The sequence below is a fragment of the Oncorhynchus kisutch genome, linkage group LG19 (genome assembly GCF_002021735.2).
Source record: "Oncorhynchus kisutch isolate 150728-3 linkage group LG19, Okis_V2, whole genome shotgun sequence".
NCBI lineage: Eukaryota > Metazoa > Chordata > Actinopteri > Salmoniformes > Salmonidae > Oncorhynchus > Oncorhynchus kisutch.
In genome coordinates this window covers 68,165,641-68,189,535 of record NC_034192.2, presented here as the reverse complement: position 1 = coordinate 68,189,535, position 23,895 = coordinate 68,165,641, and the positions used below count along the sequence as shown (strand labels likewise).

Below are 23,895 nucleotides of genomic sequence, written 5' to 3'. Positions count from 1 at the left end.
AGAGAGTGTGTGTGTGAGAGAGAGAGAGAGAGAGAGAGAGAGAGAGGAGTCTGAGTGTATCCCACAGCAGCAGTACTCAGAGGCTGAAGCAGAGCAGCAGGTTCTGTCATCTATCAGGCAATATTCTGCAGGTTACGGTAAGAAACTCTGTTTATATGAACAAACCTCTTTATACGGAATGGAATTAAATGAGTTACTTCATATTTACCATTGATTGAGCTGCCCTTCTTGAACAGGGCTCCCTTGTGGTCTGCTGACTTCAATAGGAAACCCTTAAACACAACTTCTTCATCAGCAGCAGGTAAAGTGTCTGAGCAGCGATCAGATCATTGTAGATAACAGGTCTATTCAAGGCCATAAATGTGTCAACATCGAGAGAGCAATGCTTACTGGTTCACACACAGTGTTAGTAAACAGATAGGTTTGTATAAACAGGTGTTCGTGTGGGCTACATGTGTGAGATTAGAAAGGGAAGATGTGTGAGTCTGACCTGGGACAGACAGACAGAAAGACAAGTATTGGTATCGTACATAGGTGTGAAGGGCCACAGTTCAGCATTATAGACAGACAGTAAAAGTATGTTCAACATTGTTCAACATATGATAGTAAAATGACACGTTGCCGCACTGCTGTATAACCACCAATTAGATATCAACAGGGTTGTGCTCTGCTGTAAAACCACCAATCAGATATCATCATCTGAACACATCTTTGTTATGCGTCCGTCTGTCCGTCTGTCTTATCCTCCCTTATTCGGCTGAACCTCTCTCTTTCTCTCTCTCTCTCTCTCTCTCTCTCTCTCTCTCTCTCTCTCAGCCTCTCTTATCCTCCCTTATTCTGCTGAACCTCTCTCTTTCTCTCTCTCTCTCTCTCTCTCTCTCTCTCTCTCTCTCAGCCTCCCTTATCTTGCTGGACCTCTCAAACTGGACCTCTCTTGAGGAGGGAGAAGGACCATCTTCAGTATTGTTTTGCAAATATAAATCCCTTGTACAACCGGGAAAGGTAGGTCATTGTTCAGGCCATAATGTTCCCTACATAATGATACAAAGCATGACATGTTCTCCTTGAAATAGAGAGAAGTTATTCACAAAGGGGAAAATACACAGGGAGAGAAGATGTGTATTGGGTACGGTCTGCCAAATGCTAGGCATTTGGAATTGGCCTGGTCTTTCATCAGCACACGTCCATACAATAGAGAGCAGAACCCTGCTGATATCTGATTGGTGGTTTTACAGCAGAGAGCTGGAGCTGAACTCAGACCTTAGAGTGGCAATCAGCAGTTGCTGCATCCATTTTTGGACATAAAATTGAATGATACTGTATATTCCCTTTGATTCTTGAAGAATATAACTTATAAGTGCCTCATGAGCTTAGTTCTACAATCGTACCTCATCAGAACCCAAAATATTAGCTTGTTTTACTCCAATGTTTATAAACAAAAGCAAATGTAAACACATCTATATAGCCTCAACATATTGTTAAACCTATACTGTTGATATCATGGTCAGTACTTGCATCCATACCTGTGTCTTTGAATTTGATAGTGGTTCCATTTCTCCAGGCCCATCCAAATCACATCAAATTTATTTATATAGCCCTTCGTACATCAGCTGATATCTCAAAGTGCTGTACAGAAACCCAGCCTAAAACCCCAAACAGCAAGCAATGCAGGTGTAGAAGCACGGTGGCTAGGAAAAACTCCCTAGAAAGGCCAAAACCTAGGAAGAAACCTAGAGAGGAACCAGGCTATGTGGGGTGGCCAGTCCTCTTCTGGCTGTGCCGGGTGGAGATTATAACAGAACATCCCCCTGCTTTTTACTGAAGCAGTGTTGGGGAGACGGCTTTGTTATTGTTTCAACTAATGATTGGCGCTTTAAGAATGTTACGAAAAATGATTAGCTTTGCTAGTAAGGTGCAAGGGGTCAAGCAGTCAGGTCTGGAGGTCATTTATGAAGGTGCTAGGGGTCAAGCAGTCAGGGCTGGAGGTCATTTATGAAGGTGCTAGGGGTCAAGCAGACAGGTCTGTAGGTCATTTATGAAGGGGCTAGGGGTCAAGCAGTCAGGTCTGGAGTTCATTTATGAAGGTGCTAGTGGTCAAGCAGTCAGGGCTGGAGTTAATTTATGATTGAAAAAGCCCACAAGGTATTGATGGAACCAAGACACTCTTTACCAGGAGTTGGAGCTACTCCCTGTATAGGAACATTCCAGGGAACCAGAGCAGAAAATAAATAACATTAACATTGAAGTTAAACTACCAGGAGAACCAGTGGTCTGGACTACAGCTAACATTGTAGTTAAACTACCAGGAGAACCAGTGTTCTGGACTTCAGCTAACATTGTGGTTAAACTACCAGGAGAACCAGTGTTCTGGACTTCAGCTAACATTGTGGTTAAACTACCAGGAGAACCAGTGTTCTGGCCTACAGTGAACATTGTAGTTAAACTACCTGTGTTCTGGCCTACAGCTAACATTGTAGTTAAATGACCAGAAGGAACAGTGTTCTGGACTACAGCTAACATTGTAGTTAAACTACCAGGAGGACCAGTGTTCGGGACTCCAGCTAACATTGTAGATAAACTTCCAGGACTACCAGTGTTCTGGCCTACAATTAACATTGTAGGTTAACAACCAGGAGGACCAGTGTTCTGGCCTTCAGCTAACATTGTAGGTAAACTACCAGGAAGACCAGTGTTCTGGACTACAGCTAACATTGTAGTTAAATGACCAGTAGGAACAGTGTTCTGGACTACAGCTAACATTGTAGATAAACTACCAGGAAGACCAGTGTTCTGGCCTCCAGATAACATTGTCGGTAAACTACCAGGAGGACCAGTGTTCTGGCCTACAGCTAACATTGTAGGTAAACTACCAGGAAGACCAGTGTTCTGGCCTACAGCTAACATTGTAGTTAAACTACAATGAGGACCAGTGGTCTGGGATACAGCTAACATTGTAGGTAAACTACCAGGAAGACCAGTGTTCTGGACTACAGCTAACATTGTAGATAAACAACCAGTAGGAACAGTGGTCTGGCCTCCAGCTAACATTGTAGTTAAACTACCAGGAGGACCATTGTTCTAGATGACAACTAACATCGTAGTTAAACTACTAGGAGGACCAGTGTTCTGGCCTACAGCTAACATTGTCGGTAAACTACCAGGAGGACCAGTGTCCTGGCCTACAGCTAACATTGTAGGTAAACTACTAGGAGGACCAGTGTTCTGACCTACAGCTAACATTGTAGTTAAACTACCAGGAGGACCAGTGTTCTGGACTACAGCTAACATTGTAGTTAAACTACCAGGAGGACCAGTGTTCTGGACTCCAGCTAACATTGTAGTTCAACTACCAGGAGGACCAGTGTTCTGGCCTACAGCTAACATTGTAGGTAAACTACCAGGAAGACCAGTGTTCTGGCCTACAGCTAACATTGTAGTTAAACTACAATGAGGACCAGTGGTCTGGGATACAACTAACATTGTAGGTAAACTACCAGGAAGACCAGTGTTCTGGACTACAGCTAACATTGTAGTTAAACGACCAGGAGGACCAGTATTCTGGACTACAGCTAACATTGTAGTTAAACTACCAGGAGGACCAGTGTTCTGGACTCCAGCTAACATTGTAGTTAAACTACCAGGGGGACCAGTGTTCTGGACTACAGCTAACATTGTAGCTAAACTTCCAGGACTACCAGTGTTCTGGCCTACAGCTAACATTGTAGGTAAACTACCAGGAAGACCAGTGTTCTGGACTACAGCTAACGTTGTAGTTAATGACCAGTAGGAACAGTGTTCTGGACTACAGCTATCATTGTCGTTAAACTACCAGGAGGACCAGTGTTCTTGACTACAGTGAACATTGTAGTTAAACTACCTGTGTTCTGGCCTACAGCTAACATTGTAGTTAAATGACCAGAAGGAACAGTGTTCTGGACTACAGCTAACATTGTAGTTAAACTACCAGGAGGACCAGTGTTCGGGACTCCAGCTAACATTGTAGATAAACTTCCAGGACTACCAGTGTTCTGGCCTACAATTAACATTGTAGGTTAACAACCAGGAGGACCAGTGTTCTGGCCTTCAGCTAACATTGTAGGTAAACTACCAGGAAGACCAGTGTTCTGGACTACAGCTAACATTGTAGTTAAATGACCAGTAGGAACAGTGTTCTGGACTACAGCTAACATTGTAGATAAACTACCAGGAAGACCAGTGTTCTGGCCTCCAGATAACATTGTCGGTAAACTACCAGGAGGACCAGTGTTCTGGCCTACAGCTAACATTGTAGTTAAACTACCAGGAGGACCAGTGTTCTGGCCTTCAGCTAACATTGTAGGTAAACTACCAGGAAGACCAGTGTTCTGGCCTACAGCTAACATTGTAGTTAAACTACAATGAGGACCAGTGGTCTGGGATACAGCTAACATTGTAGGTAAACTACCAGGAAGACCAGTGTTCTGGACTACAGCTAACATTGTAGATAAACAACCAGTAGGAACAGTGGTCTGGCCTCCAGCTAACATTGTAGTTAAACTACCAGGAGGACCATTGTTCTAGATGACAACTAACATCGTAGTTAAACTACTAGGAGGACCAGTGTTCTGGCCTACAGCTAACATTGTCGGTAAACTACCAGGAGGACCAGTGTCCTGGCCTACAGCTAACATTGTAGGTAAACTACTAGGAGGACCAGTGTTCTGACCTACAGCTAACATTGTAGTTAAACTACCAGGAGGACCAGTGTTCTGGACTACAGCTAACATTGTAGTTAAACTACCAGGAGGACCAGTGTTCTGGACTCCAGCTAACATTGTAGTTCAACTACCAGGGGGACCAGTGTTCTGGACTACAGCTAACATTGTAGGTAAACTTCCAGGACTACCAGTGTTCTGGCCTACAGCTAACATTGTAGGTAAACTACCAGGTAGACCAGTGTTCTGGACTACAGCTAACATTGTAGATAAGCTACCAGGGAGACCAGTGTTCTGGCCTACAGCTAACATTGTAGTTAAATGACCAGAAGGAACAGTGTTCTAGACTACAGCTAACATTGTAGATAAACTACCAGGAAGACCAGTGTTCTGGCCTTCAGCTAACATTGTAGGTAAACTACCAGGAAGACCAGTGTTCTGGACTACAGCTAACATTGTAGTTAATGACCAGTAGGAACAGTGTTCTGGACTACAGCTAACACTGTAGATAAACTACCAGGAAGACCAGTGTTCTGGCCTACAGCTAACATTGTAGTTAAACTACCAGGAGGACCAGTGTTCTGGCCTTCAGCTAACATTGTAGGTAAACTACCAGGAAGACCAGTGTCCTGGCCTACAGCTAACATTGTAGTTAAACTACAATGAGGACCAGTGGTCTGGGATACAGTTAACATTGTAGGTAAACTACCAGGAAGACCAGTGTTCTGGACTACAGCTAACATTGTAGTTAAACGACCAGTAGGAACAGTGTTCTGGACTACAGCTATCATTGTCGTTAAACTACCAGAAGGACCAGTGGTCTGGACTAGAACTAACATCGTAGTTAAACTACTAGGAGGACCAGTGTTCTGGCCTACAGCTAACATTGTCGGTAAACTACCAGGAGGACCAGTGTCCTGGCCTACAGCTAATATTGTAGGTAAACTACTAGGAGGACCAGTGTTCTGACCTACAGCTAACATTGTAGTTAAACTACCAGGAGGACCAGTGTTCTGGACTACAGCTAACATTGTAGTTAAACTACCAGGAGGACCAGTGTCCTGGCCTACAGCTAACATTGTAGGTAAACTACAAGGAGGACCAGTGTTCTGACCTACAGCTAACATTGTAGTTAAACTACCAGGAGGACCAGTGTTCTGGACTACAGCTAACATTGTAGTTAAACTACCAGGAGGACCAGTGTTCTGGACTCCAGCTAACATTGTAGTTAAACTACCAGGAGGACCAGTGTTCTGGACTACAGCTAACATTGTAGGTAAACTTCCAGGACTACCAGTGTTCTGGCCTACAGCTAACATTGTAGGTAAACTACTAGGAGGACCAGTGTTCTGACCTACAGCTAACATTGTAGGTAAACTACTAGGAGGACCAGTGTTCTGACCTACAGCTAACATTGTAGTTAAACTACCAGGAGGACCAGTGTTCTGGACTACAGCTAACATTGTAGTTAAACTACCAGGAGGACCAGTGTTCTGGACTCCAGCTAACATTGTAGTTAAACTACCAGGAGGACCAGTGTTCTGGACTACAGCTAACATTGTAGGTAAACTTCCAGGACTACCAGTGTTCTGGCCTACAGCTAACATTGTAGGTAAACTACCAGGTAGACCAGTGTTCTGGACTACAGCTAACATTGTAGATAAGCTACCAGGGAGACCAGTGTTCTGGCCTACAGCTAACACTGTAGTTAAACTACCAGGAGGAACAGTGTTCTGGACTACAGCTAACATTGTCGGTAAACTACCAGGAGGACCAGTGTTCTGGACTATAGCTAACATTGTCGGTAAACTACCAGGAGGACCAGTGTTCTGGACTACAGCTAACATTGTAGTTAAACTACCAGGAGGACCAGTGTTCTGGACTACAGCTAACATTGTAGTTAAACGACCAGGAGGACCAGTGTTCTGGACTACAACTAACATTGTGGATAAAATACCAGTAGGAACAGTGTTCTGGACTACAGCTAACATTGTAGTTAAACAACCAGTGTTCTGGCCTACAGCTAACATTGTAGTTAAACTACCAGGAAGAACAGTGTTCTGGACTACAGCTAACATTGTCGTTAAACTACCAGGAGGACCAGTGGTTTGGACTACAACTAACAGCGTAGTTAAACTACCAGGAGGACCAGTGTTCTGGACTACAACTAACATTGTGGATAAAATACCAGTAGGAACAGTGTTCTGGACTACAGCTAACATTGTAGTTAAACAACCAGGAGGAACAGTGTTCTGGACTACAGCTATCATTGTCGTTAAACTACCAGGAGGACCAGTGGTCTGGACTACAACTAACATCGTAGTTAAACTACCAGGAGGACCAGTGTTCTGGACTACAGCTAACATTGTCGGTAAACTACCAGGAGGACCAGTGTCCTGGCCTACAGCTAACATTGTAGTTAAACTACCAGGAGGACCAGTGTTCTGGACTCCAGCTAACATTGTAGGTAAACTACCAGGATGACCAGTGGTCTGGCCTCCAGCTAACATTGTATTTAAACTACCAGGAGGACCATTGTTCTGGACTACAACTAACATCGTAGTTAAACTACCAGGAGGACCAGTGTTCAGGACTACAGCTAACATTGTAGTTAAACTACCAGGAGGACCAGTGTTCTGGACTACAGCTAACATTGTAGTTAAACTACCAGGAGGACCAGTGTTCTGGCCTACAGCTACCATTGTAGTTAAACTACCAGGAGTACCAGTGTTCTGGCCTACAGCTACCATTGTAGTTAAACTACCAGGAGTACCAGTGTTCTGTCATGTATAGTTCGTGTAGTGGACAGATGATCATTGATCTCTCTGTACACTTTCTACAAGTTTTTACAATATTTGTCTTATTATCTTATTATGTTATTATGTTTTCCCTATGAACCCTCATCAAAATACCTGCACTTTAGCTGCAACGACTTGGGGAATATTTACAGGGTAGAAAAGGGATAATGAATGAGACAGTTGTAAGCTGGTGATGATTAGGTAGCCATGATCGTATGCGGGCCAGTTTGGGAATTTAGCCAGTACACCAGGGTTAACGCCTCTACTCTTACAATAAGTGCCATGGGATCTTTAGTGACCACAGAAAGTCAGGACAACCGCTTAACGTCCCATCTAAAAGACTGCACCCTACACAGGGCAATGTCCCCAATCACTGCCCTAGGATATGTTTCTTTAGACCAGAAATAGTACCTCCTACTGGCCCTTCAACACCACTTCCAGCAGCTTCTGGTCTCCCATCTAGAAACTGGCTGGTCTCTCATCTAGAAATTGGCGTTTCAACACCACTTCCAGCAGCTTCTGGTCTCCCATCTAGAAACGGGCCTTCCAACACCACTTCTGGTCTCTCATCTAGAAATTGGCGTTCCAACACCACTTCTAGCAGCTTCTGGTCTCTCATCTAGAAATTGGCGCTCCAACACCACTTCTAGCAGCTTCTGGTCTCCCATCTAGAGACTGGCCCTCCAACACCACTTCCAGAAGCTTCTGGTCTCCCATCTAGAAACTGGCCCTCCAACACCACTTCCAGAAGCTTCTGGTCTCCCATCTAGAGACTGGCCCTCCAACACCACTACCATCAGCTTCTGGTCTCCCATCTAGAGACTGGCCCTCCAACACCACTTCCAGCAGCTTCTGGTCTCCCATCTAGAGACTGGCCCTCCAACACCACTACCAGCAGCATCTGGTTTCCCATCTAGAGACTGGCCCTCCAACACCACTACCATCAGCATCTGGTCTCCCATCTAGAGACTGGCCCTCCAACACCACTACCATCAGCATCTGGTCTCCCATCTAGAGACTGGCCCTCCAACACCACTTCCAGCAGCTTCTGGTCTCCCATCTAGAGACTGGCCCTCCAACACCACTACCAGCAGCATCTGGTTTCCCATCTAGAGACTGGCCCTCCAACACCACTACCAGCGGCATCTGGTCTCCCATCTAGAGACTGGCCCTCCAACACCACTACCAGCAGCATCTGGTCTCCCATCTAGAGACTGGCCCTCCAACACCACTACCATCAGCATCTGGTTTCCCATCTAGAGACTGGCCCTCCAACACCACTACCAGTAGCATCTGGTTTCCCATCTAGAGACTGGCCCTCCAACACCACTACCAGTAGCATCTGGTTTCCCATCTAGAGACTGGCCCTCCAACACCACTACCAGCAGCATCTGGTCTCCCATCAATCATATTTCTCAAATACTGGAGCCTCTGAGTTCAAATAGACTTTAATTACAGCATAATAAAAGTCGAGCTGGTTCAGTCTTGGCACTTACTTGTTATACATTTTTCCTCGTTACGTCACACCAACAGTAACTCCTCTTAATGACTCCTCCTCTCTGGCATTTAGCCACCGTTATCTTATTGCCTTGCATTCATTTTAGTTTGGTTTCATATTAGGGCATGGAAACTGTAGAGCCACACCATTAGTTCAAAAATACAGACATGTACTTGCCTTAAGACAGCTTCATGCATGTAGGACCATAGCAACAGTCCAAATTAGGCCATAACACCGTTACAGGAATAACCAGTTGTTTCCACACCCCAGACAGGTGCATGTCTAATGGTGTCTAATGACCCAGAGCACATATAGAGTGCACCCATCTTACTTGCTCTTCTGCAATTAATAATTAACATACATGGTCTGGACAATTCTCAATAAGACTGACCAGGACCAAGCCAGCAGTGGGATGTAGGGTGGTATGCTGCTGGGGATAGGGTGCAGATCTAAATACTTGAAACACTTTCACTTCTCTGACCTGCTGGATATTTGCATAACTTCACTTGGTAAACTTTTTGGCAGAAACTGTTCATACACATATTAGACACACACGTATGGGCGCACACACACACAAACAGGATGTTTGTCAGTGTCTTATATTTCCCAGCCAGTTAGTGACAAGCTTAACTGTAATCTTAGAGGTGAAATCAATTGAAAAGTGAAGTGATTGTGTTTGACATAGCTACTAGTAGGATGTCTGTCAGGTCAGGTGTTTAACAAAGCTACTAGCAGGATGTTTTTCAGCTGGTACTGACAGAACAGTCCTGACCCAATAACTGATATTGACAGAACGTAAAAGTTCTGACGCAATAGCTGGTACTGTCAGAACAGTCCTGACCCAATAGCTGGTACTGTCAGAACAGTCCTGACCCAATAGCTGGTACTGTCAGAACAGTCCTGACCCAATAGCTGGTACTGACAGAACAGTCTTGACCAAATAGCTGGTACTGTCAGAACAGTCCTGAACCAGTAGCTGGTACTTTCAGAACAGTCCTAACCAATAGCTGGTACTGACAGAACATACAGTTCTGACCCAAATGCTGGTACTGTGAGAACAGTCCTGACTCAATAGCTGGTACTGACAGAACAGTCCTGACCCAATAACTGATATTGACAGAACATAACAGTTCTGAACCAATAGCTGGTAATGACAGAATATAACAGTCCTGACCCAATAGCTGGTACTAACAGAACATAACAGTCCTGACCCAATAACTGTTATCTTATTGTCTGCAGCAGGGAGGGTTAGGGTGTTCTGTGGTATTCTCTGCAGCAGGGAGAGTTAAAGCCAATTTATGCTTTATCCCGGAGCGTAGGTTCAGTGGCTACGTGTGGATTGTGTGACGCAATTGCGAAAGCCCCGGAGTCATGCTGAGGCTAAATCAAGCTCCGTACCGCATGGCCGAGTGCCTCTAAAATTTTGGAACAATGTGGAGGGCTCTGTTGGTGTTCTGTGGAATCTCTTCTCCTGAGAACTGACGGACAATCAACAGAAAATTATCAGATTAGTATCTGCTTCATAAACAGCAAAGCTTTACGACAAACAAATCTTAGATAACACGTTTTGTAGGTTGCCATCAAAGCAAACATAAAACTACTCTGTATTACTGTAGTACTGGAAGGCTTCCTGGTTCTGCCCTAGTACGGGATTCCTGTCATTGTTGTTGAAAACTCCTCCAACGTTCTTTTCTTTCATGCAGAGGCGTACCTGAACTCTGTGGAAAAGTATTTTCTTTCATGTAGTGCAGAGTCGTACCTGAACTCTGTAGAAACGTGTTTTTTCTTCTCTTCTCATACTGTCTGGCTGTTTTCCTCTCTTTTTATACTGTCTGTCTGTGTTCCAGACATGCAGACATGCATCTAGCGGAGTTTGACAACGTGACTCTGAGGGACAACACTACCAACTGTCTGTCTATCGATGACTTCCGTAACCAGGTAACCATATCTGTCTGTCTGCGTGCCTGTCTGCCCCCCCGCTCCCCCTTTCGTCCATGCATCACGCAAAGGGTGGATGACCACTCATTTATATACTTCTATGCTATGGGAAAGCTGTGCAATGAGAGAGATTGATTGGTTAGTGGTATCTAACAGAAGCAGTGTGTTACAGTCAAGGCACAGCATAGTACAGGGAGAGCTCTGCAGTGCTGATTTATGACATCTGAATGTGCATCAAATGGCAACAAGATCATATTGTACAGCAATTTCAACAGGTAACATGTTTGAAGTAACCCTGGATCAACCCTGGATTGTAAACTGTCATGGTCAAAACATATTGATACAACAGTAGCTAAAATGGGGAGAAGTCTGTCCATAATAAAGAGTTGCTCTACCTTCTTAACAGCACAATCAACACGGCAGGTCCTACAGGCCCTAGTTTCTACCTTCTTAACAGCACAATCAACAAGGTAGGTCCTACAGGCCCTAGTTTTGTCTCACCTCGACTACTGTTCAGTCGTGTGGTCAGGTGCCTCAAAGAGGAACTTAGGAAAACTGCAATTTGCTCAGAACAGGGCAGCTAGGCTGGCCCTTGGATGTACACAGAGGGCTAATATTAAGAATATGCATGTCAATCTCTCCTGGCTCAAAGTGGAGGAGAGATTGACTTCATCACTACTTGTATTTATGAGAGGTATTGACAAGTTGAATGCACCAAGCTCTCTGTTTGAGCTGCTGGCGTACAGCTTCTACACCCATGCATACCTCACAGAACAGACTATGGGAGGTGCACAGTACTACATAGAGCCATGACTACGTGGAACTCTATTCCACAGTACTACATAGAGCCATGACTACATGGAACTCTATTCCACATCAAATAACTGATGCAGCAGTAGAATCAGATTTAAAAAAACAGATACAAATACCTTGTCATCAACTGTTCACACTGCTATGCTTTATCTTGGCCAGGTCGCAGTTGCAAATGAGAACTTGTTCTCAACTAGCCTACCTTGTTAAACAAAGGTGAAATAAAAATAAATGAGTGATGGAGTGCTGAATCAGATGACCTGGCCTCCACAATTACCCGACCTCAACCCAATTGAAATGGTTTGGGATGAGTTGGACCGCAGAGTGAAGGATAAGCAGCCAATAAGTGCTCAGCATGTGGAATGGTTAGACCAGATGCTGCTGGAAGTGGTCTCGGAGGGCCAGTAGTAGGTACTCTTTCCTCTGGTCTAAAGAAACATATCCCAATGCCCTCGGGCAGTGATTGGGGACATTACCCTGTGTAGGGCGATGTCTTTCGGATGGGACGTTAAACGGGTGACCTCACTGTCTGTGGTCACAACTTCCCATGGCGCTTATTGTAAAACTAGGTGTGTTATCCCCGGTGTCCTGGCTAAATTCTCAATCTGGCCCTCATACAATCATGGCAACCTTATCATCCCCAGCTTCCAATTGACTCATTCATACCCCTCATACCCCTCTACCCAGAAGGTTGTTGCTGTAAATGAGAATGCTCTCTGTCAAATGACCTGGTAAAATAAGGGTAAAAAGTTTAACCATGTGTATGTACTGTATGCGTTAGCATGTAAATACACCTGGTATCTCTCGATTGGCACAGTGGTCTAAGTGCAGCTGTGCCACTAGAGATTCAGGGTTCGAGTACAGGCTCTGTCGCAGTCGGTCGTGCCTGGGAGACCAATGGGGTGGCACACAATGTAGTCTGTAGTCACAATGTAGTCCAGTGTAGTCTGGGTTAGGGAAGGTTTTGGCCGGAAGAGATGTCCTTGTCCCATCACGCACTAGCGACTCCTGTGGGTGGCCGGGCGCAGTGCATGCTGACATGGTCGCCAGGTGTACGGTGTTTCCTCTGACACATTGGTGCGGTTGGCTACCGGGTTAAGTGGGCATTGTGTCAAGAAGCAGAGCGGCTTGGTTGGGTTGTATTTCGGAGGAAACACGGCTCTCAACCATCGTCTCTCCCGAGTCCGTACAGGACAGGTAAATCTACTGTATGTGTTACCAGGTGTATTCAAATCCAAATTGTATTAGTCACATGTGCCGTATATGACAGGTAAACGCTTACAGTGAAATTATTACCTACGAGCCCCTAACCAACAATGCAGTTAAATAAATAAGAATAAGAATAAGAAATCAAGTAATTAGAGTAGCAGTAAAATAACAATGTACAGGGGGGTACCGGTACATATTCAATGTGCGGGGGCACCAGTTAGTTGAGGTAATATGTACATATGGGTAGAGTTATTAAAGTGACTATGCATAGATGATAACAACAGAGAGTAGCAGCAGTGTACAAGAGGGGAGGCAATGCAAATAGTCTGGGTAGCCATTTGATTACATGTTCAGGAGCCTTATTGCTCTGGGGTAGAAGCTTTTTCGAAGGCTTGGCGCTCCGGTACCGCTTGCCATGCGGTAGCAGAGACAACAGTCTATGACTAGGGTGGCTGGAGTCTTTGACAATTTTTAGGGCCTTCCTCTGGCACCGCCAGGTGTAGAGGTCCTGGATGAGAGGAAGCTTGGCCTCAGTGATGTACTGGGCCGTACGCACTACCCTCTGTTGTGCCTTGTGGTCGGAGGCCGAGCAGTTGCCATACCAGGCAGTGATGCAACCATGCTCTCGATGGTGCAGCTGTATAACCTTTTGCGGATCTGAGGACCCATGCCAAATCTTTTCAGTCTCCTGAGGGTGAATAGGTTTTTTGTGCCCTCTTCAAGACTGTCTTGGTGTGATTGGACCATGTTTTTAAAAATATATTTATTAAAAAAATTTTTTTTTATGTCTGTTGTCCCCAGCCGCTAACTCAGGCTCTATGTGTAGTTAACCAACCCTCTCTGCCCATTCATCCCCATTTTACCTGTTGTTGTTTTAGCTAATTAGCTGTTGTTGTCTCACCTGTTGCTGTCTTAGCTAGCTCTCCAAATCAACAGCTGTGGTTACTTTATGCCTCGCCGTATGTCTCTCTCATGTGTCAATATGCCTTGTATACTGTTGTTCAGGTTAGTTATCATTGTTTTAGTTTACAATGGAGCCCCTAGTTCCACTCTTCATACCTCCGATACCTCCTTTGTCCCACCTCCTACACATGCGGTGACCTCACCCATTATAACCAGCTTATCCAGAGATACAACCTCTCTTATCATCACTCAGTGCCTGGGCTTACCTCTTCTGTACCCGCACCCCACCATACCCCTGTCTGCACATTATTCCCTGAATCTATTCTACTGTGCCCAGAAATCTGCACCTTTTATTCTTTGTCCCCAACGCTCTAGGCGACCAGTTTTGATAGCCTTTAGCCGTACCCTCATCCTACTCCTCCTCTGTTCCTCAGGTGATGTGGAGGTAAACCCAGGCCCTGCGTGTCCCCAGGCACCCTCATTTGTTGATAAAAAAACCTTGGTTTCATGCATGTCAACATCAGAAGCCTCCTCCCTAAGTTTGTTTTACTCACTGCTTTAGCACACTCCGCCAACCCTGATGTCCTTGCCGTGTCTGAATCCTGGCTTAGGAAGGCCACCAACAATTCTGAGATTTCCATACCCAACTTCAACATTTTCCATCAAGATAGAACAGCCAAAGGAGGAGGAGTTGCAGTCTACTGCAGAGAGAGCCTGCAAAGTTCTGTCATACTTTCCAGGTCTATACCCAAACAGTTTGAACTTCTAATTTAAAAAATGAACCATCTCCAGAAATAAGTCTCTCACTGTTGCCGCTTGTTATAGACCCCCCTCCGCACCCAGCTGTGCCCTGGACACCATTTGTGAATTGATCACCCCCCATCTAGCTTCAGAGTTTGTTCTGTTAGGTGACCTAAACTGGGATATGCTTAACACTCTGGCAGTCCTACAATCTAAGCTAGATGCCCTCAATCTCACACAAATCATCAAGGAACCCACCAGGTACAACCCTAAATCCGTAAACTTGCCCTCCAAATACACCTCCGCTATTTTCAATCAGGATCTCAGCGATCACTGCCTCATTGGCAGTGATCGCTGTCAAACGCTCTCAATCACTGTCAATCACTGTCAAACGCTCCCTAAAACACTTCTGCGGGCAGTCCTTTCCAATCGACCTGGTCCGGGTATCCTGGAAGGAAATTTACCTCATCCCGTCAGTCAAGGATGCCTGGTCATTCTTTAAAAGTAATTTCCTCACCATCTTAGATAAGTATGCCCCGTTCAAAAAATGCAGAACCAAGAAAAGATATAGCCCTTGGTTCACTCCAGACCTGACTGCCCTTGACCAGCACAAAAACATCCTGTGGTAGACTGCAATAGCATCGAATAGTCCCCAAAATATGCAACTGTTCAGGGAAGTCAGGAACCAATACCCGCAGTCAGTCAGGAAAGCAAACGCTAGCTTTTTCAAGCAGAAATTCACATCCTGTGGCTAACTCCAAAACGTTTTGGGACACTGTAAAGTCCATGGAGAACAAGAGCAGCTCCTCCCAGCTGCCAACTGCACTGAGGCTAGGTAACACTGTCACCACTGATAAATCCATGATAATCAAACATTTCAATAAGCATTTCTCAACGGCTGGCCATGCCTTCCTCCTGGCTACTCCAACCCCGGCCAACAGCTCCGTCTCCCCTGCAACTACTCGCCCAAGCCTCCCCAGCCTCTCCTTCACCCAAATCCAGACAGCAGATGTTCTGAAAGAGCTGCAAAACCGAGCAACAGTACAAATCAGCTGGGCTAGACAATCTGGACCCTCTCTTTCTAAAACTATCCACCGCCATTGTTGCAACCCCTATTACCAGCCTGTTCAAACTCTCTTTTTTATCGTCCGAAATCCCTAAAGATTGGAAAGCTGCCGCGGTCATCCCACTCTTCAAAGGGGGTGACACCCTAGACCCAAACTGTTACAGACCTATATCCATCCTGTCCTGCCTATCTAAAGTCTTCGAAAGCCAAGTTAATAAACTGATCACTGACCATTTCGAATCCCACCGTACCTTCTCCGCTGTGCAATCCGGTTTCCGAGCCGGTCACGGGTGCACCTCGGCCACGCTCAAGGTACTAAATGATATCATAACCGCCATCGATAAAAGACAGTACCATGCAGCCGTCTTCATCGACCTGGCCAAGGATTTCGACTCTGTCAATCACCATATTCTTATCACCAGACTCAATAGCCTTGTTTTTTTTAATGACTGCCTCGCCTGGTTCACCAACTACTTTGCAGACAGAGTTCAATGTGCCAAATCGGAGGGCGTGTTGTCCGGACCTCTGGCAGTTTCTATGGGGGTACCACAGGGTTCAATTCTCGGGCCAACTATTTTCTCTGTATATATCAATGATGGCGCTCTTGCTGCGGGCGATTCCCTGATCCTATGCAGACGACACCATTCTGTATACTTCAGGCCCTTCCTTGGACACTGTGCTAACTAACCTCCAAACGAGCTTCAATGCCATACAACACTCCTTCCGTGGTCTCCAACTGCTCTTAAACGCTAGTAAAACTAAATGCATGCTTTTCAACCGTTCGCTGCCCGCACCCGCCCACCCGACTAGCATCACCACCCTGGACGGTTCTGACCTAGAATATGTGGACAACTATAAATACCTAGGTGTCTGACTGTAAACTCTCCTTCCAGACTGATATTAAACATCCCCAATCCAAAATCACATCTAGAATCGGCTTTCTATTTTGCAACAAAGACTCTGTCACTTAACCCTACCCTAAAACTGACTATCCTACCGATCCTCGACTTCGGCGATATCATCTACAAAATAGCTTCCAACACTCTACTCAGCAAACTGGATGCAGTCTATCACAGTGCCATCTGTTTTGCTACCAAATCCCCTTATACCACCCACCACTGCGACCTGCATGCTCTAGTCGGCTGGCCCTCGCTACATATTCGTCACCAGACACACTGGCTCCAGGTCATCTATAAGTCTATGCAAAAAACTCTGTCTTATCTCAGTTCACTGGTCCCGATAACAACACCCATCCGTAGCACACGTTCCAGCAGGTATATCTCACTGATCATCCCCAAAGCCAACACCCCATTTGGCAGCCTTTCCTTCCAGTTCTCTGCTGTCATTGACTGGAACGAATTGCAAAAATCGCTGAAGTTGGAGACTTATTTCCCTCACCAACTTTAAACATCAACTATCTGAGCAGCTAACCGATCGCTGCAGCTGTACATAGTCCATCTGTAAATAGCCCACCCTTTCTCACCTACCTCATCCCCATACTGTTTTTGTTTGATTTACTTTTCTGCTCTTTTGCCCACAAGTATCTCTACCTGCACTTCATTATCTGCTCATTTATCACTCCAGTGTTAATCTGATAAATTGTAATTATTCGCTCCTATGGCCTATTTATTGCCTACCTCCTCATGCCTTTTGCACACACTGTATATAGACTTTCTTTTTTCTACTGTGTCATTGACTTGTTTATTGCGTTATTGGCTTGTTTATTGTTTACTCCATGTGTAACTCTGTGTTGTTGTCTGTGTCACACTGCTTTGCTTTATCTTGGCCAGGTCACACAACTTTTTCTCAACTAGCCTACCTGGTTAAATCAAGGTTACATTTTTTTTTTTTAAGAATGTTAGTTTGTTGGTGATGTGGACACCAAGGAACTTGAAGCTCTCAACCTGCTCCACTACAGCCCAGTCGATGAGAAAGGGGGTGTGCTCAATTCTCTTTTTCCTGTAATCCACAATCATCTCCTTCGTCTTGATCACGTTGAGGGAGAGGTTATTGTCCTGGCACCACACGGCCAGGTCTCTGACCTCCCTATAGACTGTCTCGTCGTTGTCGGTGATCAGGCCTACCACTGTTGTCTCATCGTTAAACTTAATGATGTTATTGGAGTCATGCCTGGCTGTGCAGTCATGAGTGAACAGGGAGTACAGGAAGGGACACAGCATGCACCCCTGAAGGGCCCCTATGTTGAGGATCAGCGTGGCGGATGTGTTGTTACCTAACCTTACCACCTAGGGGCGGCCCATCAGGGAGTCCAGGATCCCAGTTGCAGAGGGAGGTGTTTAGTTCCAAGGTCCTTAGCTTATTGATGAGCTTTGAGGGCAATATGGTGTTGAACGCTGAGCTGTAGTCAATGAATAGCATTCTCACATAGGTGTTCCTTTTGTCCAGGTGGGAAAGGGCAGTGTTGAGTGCAATCGAGATTGCATTATCTGTGGATCTGTTTGGGCGGTATGCAAATTGGAGTGGGTCTAGGGTTTCTGGGATAATGGTGTTGATGTGAGCCGTGACCAGCCTTTCAAAGCACTTCATGGCTACAGACGTGAGTGCTATGGGTCGGTAGTCATTTAGGCAGGTTACCTTAGTGTTTTGGGCACAGGGACTATGGTGGTCGGCAGGGTAGCCTAGTGGTTAGAGCGTTGAACTAGTAACCGAAAAGTTGCAAGTCCGAATCCCCGAGCTGACAAGGTAAAAATCTATCTTTCTGCCCCTGAACAGGCAGTTAACCCACTGTTCCTAGGCAGTCATTGATAATAAGAATTTATTCTTAACTGACTTGCCTAGTTAAATAAAGGTAAAATAAAAAATAAAATAAAAATTACAGACTCGGACAGGGATAGGTTGAAAATATTAGCAAAGATTCTTGCTAGTTAGTCAGCTCATGCTCGGAGTTCACATTCTGGTATTCCGTCTGGCCTTGTGAATGTTGATCTGTTTAAAGGTCTTACATCGGCTGCAGAGAGCGCGATCACACAGTCTTCCGGAACAGCTGGTGCTCTCATGCATGTTTCAGTGTTATATGCCTCGAAGCGAGCATAGAACTAATTTAGTTTGTCTGGTAGGCTTGTGTGACTGGGCAGCTCTTGCCTGTGCTTCCCTTTGTAATCTGCAATGGTTTGCAAGCCCTGCCACATTCTACGTTCTGTCTATAACCAGGTGTATCTACTGTATGTGTTACCAGGTGTATTCTACTTTCTGTCTGTAACCAGGTGTATCTGTGTGTTACCAGGTGTACTCTGTCTGTAACCAGGTATCTATGTTTTAACAGGTGCATTCTACTGTCTGTAACCAGGTGTTTGTCTCTCCAGGTGTACTCTACGGTGTACTCTATCATCACGGTGTTCGGCCTGGCCGGTAATGGTTTCGCCCTGTTGGTTCTGGTTAAAACGTTCCGTCAGCGTTCTGCGTTCCACATCTACATGTTGAACCTGGCCGTGTCCGACCTGCTGTGTGTCTCCACGTTGCCGCTACGGGTCCTCTACTACGTTAATAAGGTAGGACCATTTCTACTTCTTGTTTTTTGGGGGGTTGTGCACTGTAACATCGTTTTGGACGAACTCAATCAAAGGTGAGTTGTCGACAAGCGCATTTCACTTGACTTTTACCGATAATTTACTTCGGGAGAAATTGCCTTTTAAAAGGCACATTGCCGACAAAGCACCTTTTGAATGAATCCAGGTCTTTGAGATGCTATTCAAATAGATTATTGTTGTTTTTAACCCTCTCCCTCAGGGTCAGTGGAACCTGGGAGACTTCCTGTGCAGGGTTTCGTCCTATGCCCTCTACGTGAACCTCTACTGCAGCGTGTTCTTCATGACCGCCATGTCCGTCACACGCTTCCTCGCCATCGTGTTTCCCGTGCAGAACCTGCGCCTGGTCTCAGAGCGTCGCGCCCGTCTGGTGTGTGTCTGTATCTGGGTGTTCATCTGCACTGTCTCCTCCCCCTTCCTCATGACTGGTCAGCACCTCGACCCAGCCACCAATAAGACCAAGTGCTTCGAGCCTCCAGAGCGCAGAACAGGGGGCGGGCTTAGCAAGCTCATCATGCTCAACTACTTCTCATTGGTCGTGGGCTTCGTGCTTCCTTTCTTGGTCATCCTGCTGTGCTATGCCGGGATTATCCGGGCTCTGCTGTCACGGCAACACACTGCGCAGCGCCAGAAGGGGGCGGGGTCTAAGGCCATCAGAATGATTGTCATAGTGATGCTAGCATTCCTGCTGTGCTTCATGCCATACCACATCCAACGCTCCGTCCACCTCAGCTTCCTGTCCCAGACTGCCACTTCCTGTTCGGAGCTGGTGTACATGCAGAAGAGTGTGGTGGTGACACTCTGTCTGGCTGCCTCCAACTCCTGCTTCGACCCCTTGCTCTACTTCTTCTCTGGAGAGGGCTTCAGACGACGCCTGTCAACCTTCAGGTCCACTAGCAGGACACAGAGACAACCGGCCACAGAGACAGGGGCACAGCCACCGTTAGGGAGGGGAACACGCTTTGAGTGAGTGAGTGAGTGGGGCACACGAGCCTAAGATCACGATGCACAATGTCAAGCTCTGTTTTTCATGGTTTGGGCTATGCCCCTTAGTTCTAGTAAAGGGAAATCTTAACGCTACAGCATACAATGACATTCTAGACAATTCTGTAGTTCCAACTTTGTGGCAACAGTTTGGGGAAGGCCTTTTCCTGTTTCAGCATGACAATGCCCCTATGCACAATGCATATGGAGTTGGTACCCCTTTGCTGCAATATTGACCTCAACTCTTCTGGGAAATCTTTCCACTAGAACATTGGTTGCTTGCTTCCATTCAGCCACAAGAGCATTAGTGAGGTTTGGCACTGATGTTGAGCTATTAGGCCTGGCTCGCAGTCGGCATTCTAATTCATCCCAAAGATGTTCGATGGGGTTGAGGTCAGGACTCTGTGCAGGCCAGTCAAGTTCTTCCACAATGATCTCGACAAACCATTTCTGTATGGGCCTAGCTTTGTGCACTGGGGCATTGTCATGCTGAAACAGGGAATGGCCTTCCCCAAACTAAGTTGGAAGCACAGAATTGTCTAGAATGTATTTGTATGCTGTAGCATTAAGATTTCCATCGCTGGAACTAAGTGGCCTAGCTCGAACCATGAAAAACAACTAATTATTCCTCCTCCCCCAAACTTTACAGTTGGCACTATGCATTGGGGCAGGTAGCGTTCTCCTGGCACCCGCCAAACCCAGATTCGTCCGTCGGACTGCCAGATGGTGAAGCGTGTTTTTTTGCGCCTACCTAGGTCAAATTCTAGATGGCGGATTAAAACAAGGCTATACCCTCCAAAAAGTGACCATTGGATTTAAAAAATGGCTGATTGACTAACAGTTTTTGTTAAATTTATAATTTAAAATCGGCCTCACGTGCACATTTCTGTCCGTTAAGAAACAACGATGTGCTACCTTTTGGTAGCATTTCAGACAATGGTAAACAATTTTTTTAGCTGAAACTCAGAGTTCTAACACTGGGTCAGTTGCTTTTAACAACACCATGCTGCCAGTCATAAGAAGTGTATGGAACAAACCAAGACTACTGTATATAGATAGCTTTGATACCACCATATAGCTGAGGTTAATCAATACATTTAAAGAGATATTTTGATTAGCTAGGTAGCTAAATAGCTAATGCTACCTAGCTAACATTAGCTTGCTTGTACAAAGTCCAGCAGCTAGCCTCTGTAGCTAGCTATCACCAGTCAGCAGAAAGCTAGCTAGCAAACAGAGGCAAATAAATGTAGCTAGCCGATGAATGTGCTTTTGTTTTGATTAGCTAGCTAGCTAGCTAGCTAACATAATGTTATACCAGTCAAGTGAGCGCTAACATTGGCTAGGTAGTTAACCAATAAGTAGGGAATGCTAGCTAGCAAGCTATATTTTGCCAATAAGATTTTTCACATAATGCTGAAATCATCTTGTGTAAACTAGACACTTAGATGTAACCAGAGCACAAACAAAGATGCACAAATAAATTAGCTAATGTCCTTGGCTAAATTAACTTTAGCTAGCTAAGTAACCTTAGCCAACGTAAGACTTAACATTAGCTAACGTGTATGGCCAGTTCATGCACAACAATATATCATACTTTCTTACACAAAACATTACTATTTAGTTAATGTTAGTTACGTTAAGTCTAAAACCACCAAACTTTGGGAAACTGCCATACTTATAGCCAGCAGCATACCACTGCTGGCTTGCTTCTGAAGCTAAGCAGGGTTGGTCCTGGTCAGTCCCTGGATGGGAGACAGATGCTGCTGGAAGTGGTGTTGGAGCGCCAGTAGGAGGGCACTCTTTCCTCTGGTCTAAAAATGTCTCAATTCCTGAGGGCAGTGATTGGGGACACTGCCCTGTGTAGGGTGCTGTCTTTCGGATGGGATGTTAATGTCAGGAGACCCGTAACTAACATTCCCAAACCATCACAGTCACCTAATAATCCCCAGTTTTAAATTGGCTCATTCATCCCCCTCTCCCCTGTAACTATTCCCCAGGTTAATGAGAATGTGTTCTGAGTCATCTTACCTGGTAAAATAACGGATAAATAAAAATACTCATGTTTATTTGCATTGCTATGATCAAATGTGTCAGACAGGACTAACATTGCAGTTAGCTATGCTACATTTCCTAAGAAGAACCAATACCACAACACAAACCATAGCCAAGAAAACAAATTACTTTGTTGAGATACAGTAAGTTAGCGATGTTGAACTACATAAAATTAAGAACCCCAAACGCACATGGAAACCAAACCTCAGTTGTGCATGCTTACCAGACAGCATTGCTGTTTCAAACATTTGTCGAATAAATGACCGCTCCGGCATAAACTCCCTCTCCTGCCGTCTTGGCATTTATAATCCAAATGTGTGCTGACTGATCAACTTAGGTGTCAAATTACTTTTCAGTGTGTTCACAGAAAATCTGAAATCGCTATCTGCAAGTAAAACATAGTCAGGGGACTCCACACACTGCACCAGGTTAAAATAACAATATCAGAATCAATGCTTGGTGACTTGCTGTCTACCAGCCTGGTCTCATAGACTAGACGTAATATAGTAAACATAGTCAGGGGGCTCCACACACTGCACCAGGTTAAAACATCAGAATCATTGCTTGGTGACTTGCTGTGTACCAGCCTGGTCCTCCCACTGGAACATCCAACTCCTCCACTGTGTGATGTTGACCACCGTTCTCTCTGAGAACATTCTGATGACTACCTCCAAATCAGCGCTCATCTGACGCACCAGGGCTGTCCCCTTTGTGTGGCCCAAGTAATTTCCACCGAGTTTGATGAATATGACATACTCACAGTCACATTTTGCCTTGGCGAGAAAGAATATTTCAGAACTCTTCCATTGAACAGCTCATCCATATTTCTCGCTCCTGTAGTCATCCAGCCAGATACATTGTGTAATCCCTCCTGTAGTCATCTAGTCAGCCACATTGTGTAATCACATAGTAAACGTTCACTTCAGTTTGTGTTTCCTTGCTCTCGCCAATTTGCTTCGAGCAATGATCAGTAGGATTATGAGCTAGGATCTTATCAATAAATCAAATCAATAAAACGCATGACATTGTGAGGAGAGCATGTGCTGTTTTATAATGTTGTATAATAATGTTGGATAATCACCTTCCGGTGTAAAAAAACATAGAAATGAAAAACAAAAAACAAAAAAGTTAAGTGAGAATAGTCATTGGTTTGAAGCTGAAAAAGAAAGGAAATTCATGAGCATCACAATGAATACTCCGCCCATGCTCATTCAACACTTCTCAAACAGTCTATACTCTTCAGAAAAATAATGGACTTTACTATACCCTGCTATTAACATTATGTATATCAAATCTAATTTATTTATACAGCCCTTCTGACATCAGCTGATATCTCAAAGTGCTGTACAGAAACCCGCCTAAAACCCCAAACAGCAAGCAAATGCAGGTGTAGAAGCACGGTGGCTAGGAAAAACTCCCTAGAAAGGCCAAAACCTAGCAAGAAACCTAGAGAGGAACCAGGCTATGAGGGGTGGCCAGTCCTCTTCTGGCAGGCCAGGGTTCCATAGCCGCAGGCAGAACAGTTGAAACTGTTCTAGATATACGCGTATTGTATATATGTGTTAATGTTGCATCACCATCTTTGTTGCAAAAATAAATACAAGTACAAACAACTTTAACCTACATATTATTTTGACAGAGGAAATAAACTGTCCAT

General features: G+C 45.1%; 1 protein-coding gene across 1 annotated transcript; it reads left to right on the top strand.

Annotated features, from left to right (window-relative positions):
• Positions 1-31: 31 nt before the first annotated feature.
• Positions 32-23,269, top strand: cysltr1 (cysteinyl leukotriene receptor 1). The gene is made up of 6 exons (XM_031798663.1): positions 32-137; positions 237-301; positions 817-1,002; positions 10,838-10,928; positions 18,981-19,166; positions 19,405-23,269. The coding sequence occupies exons 4-6, from the start codon at positions 10,848-10,850 to the stop codon at positions 20,170-20,172; spliced, it is 1,035 nt and encodes a 344-aa protein (XP_031654523.1). The 5' UTR covers positions 32-137; positions 237-301; positions 817-1,002; positions 10,838-10,847; the 3' UTR covers positions 20,173-23,269.
• Positions 23,270-23,895: the final 626 nt, after the last annotated feature.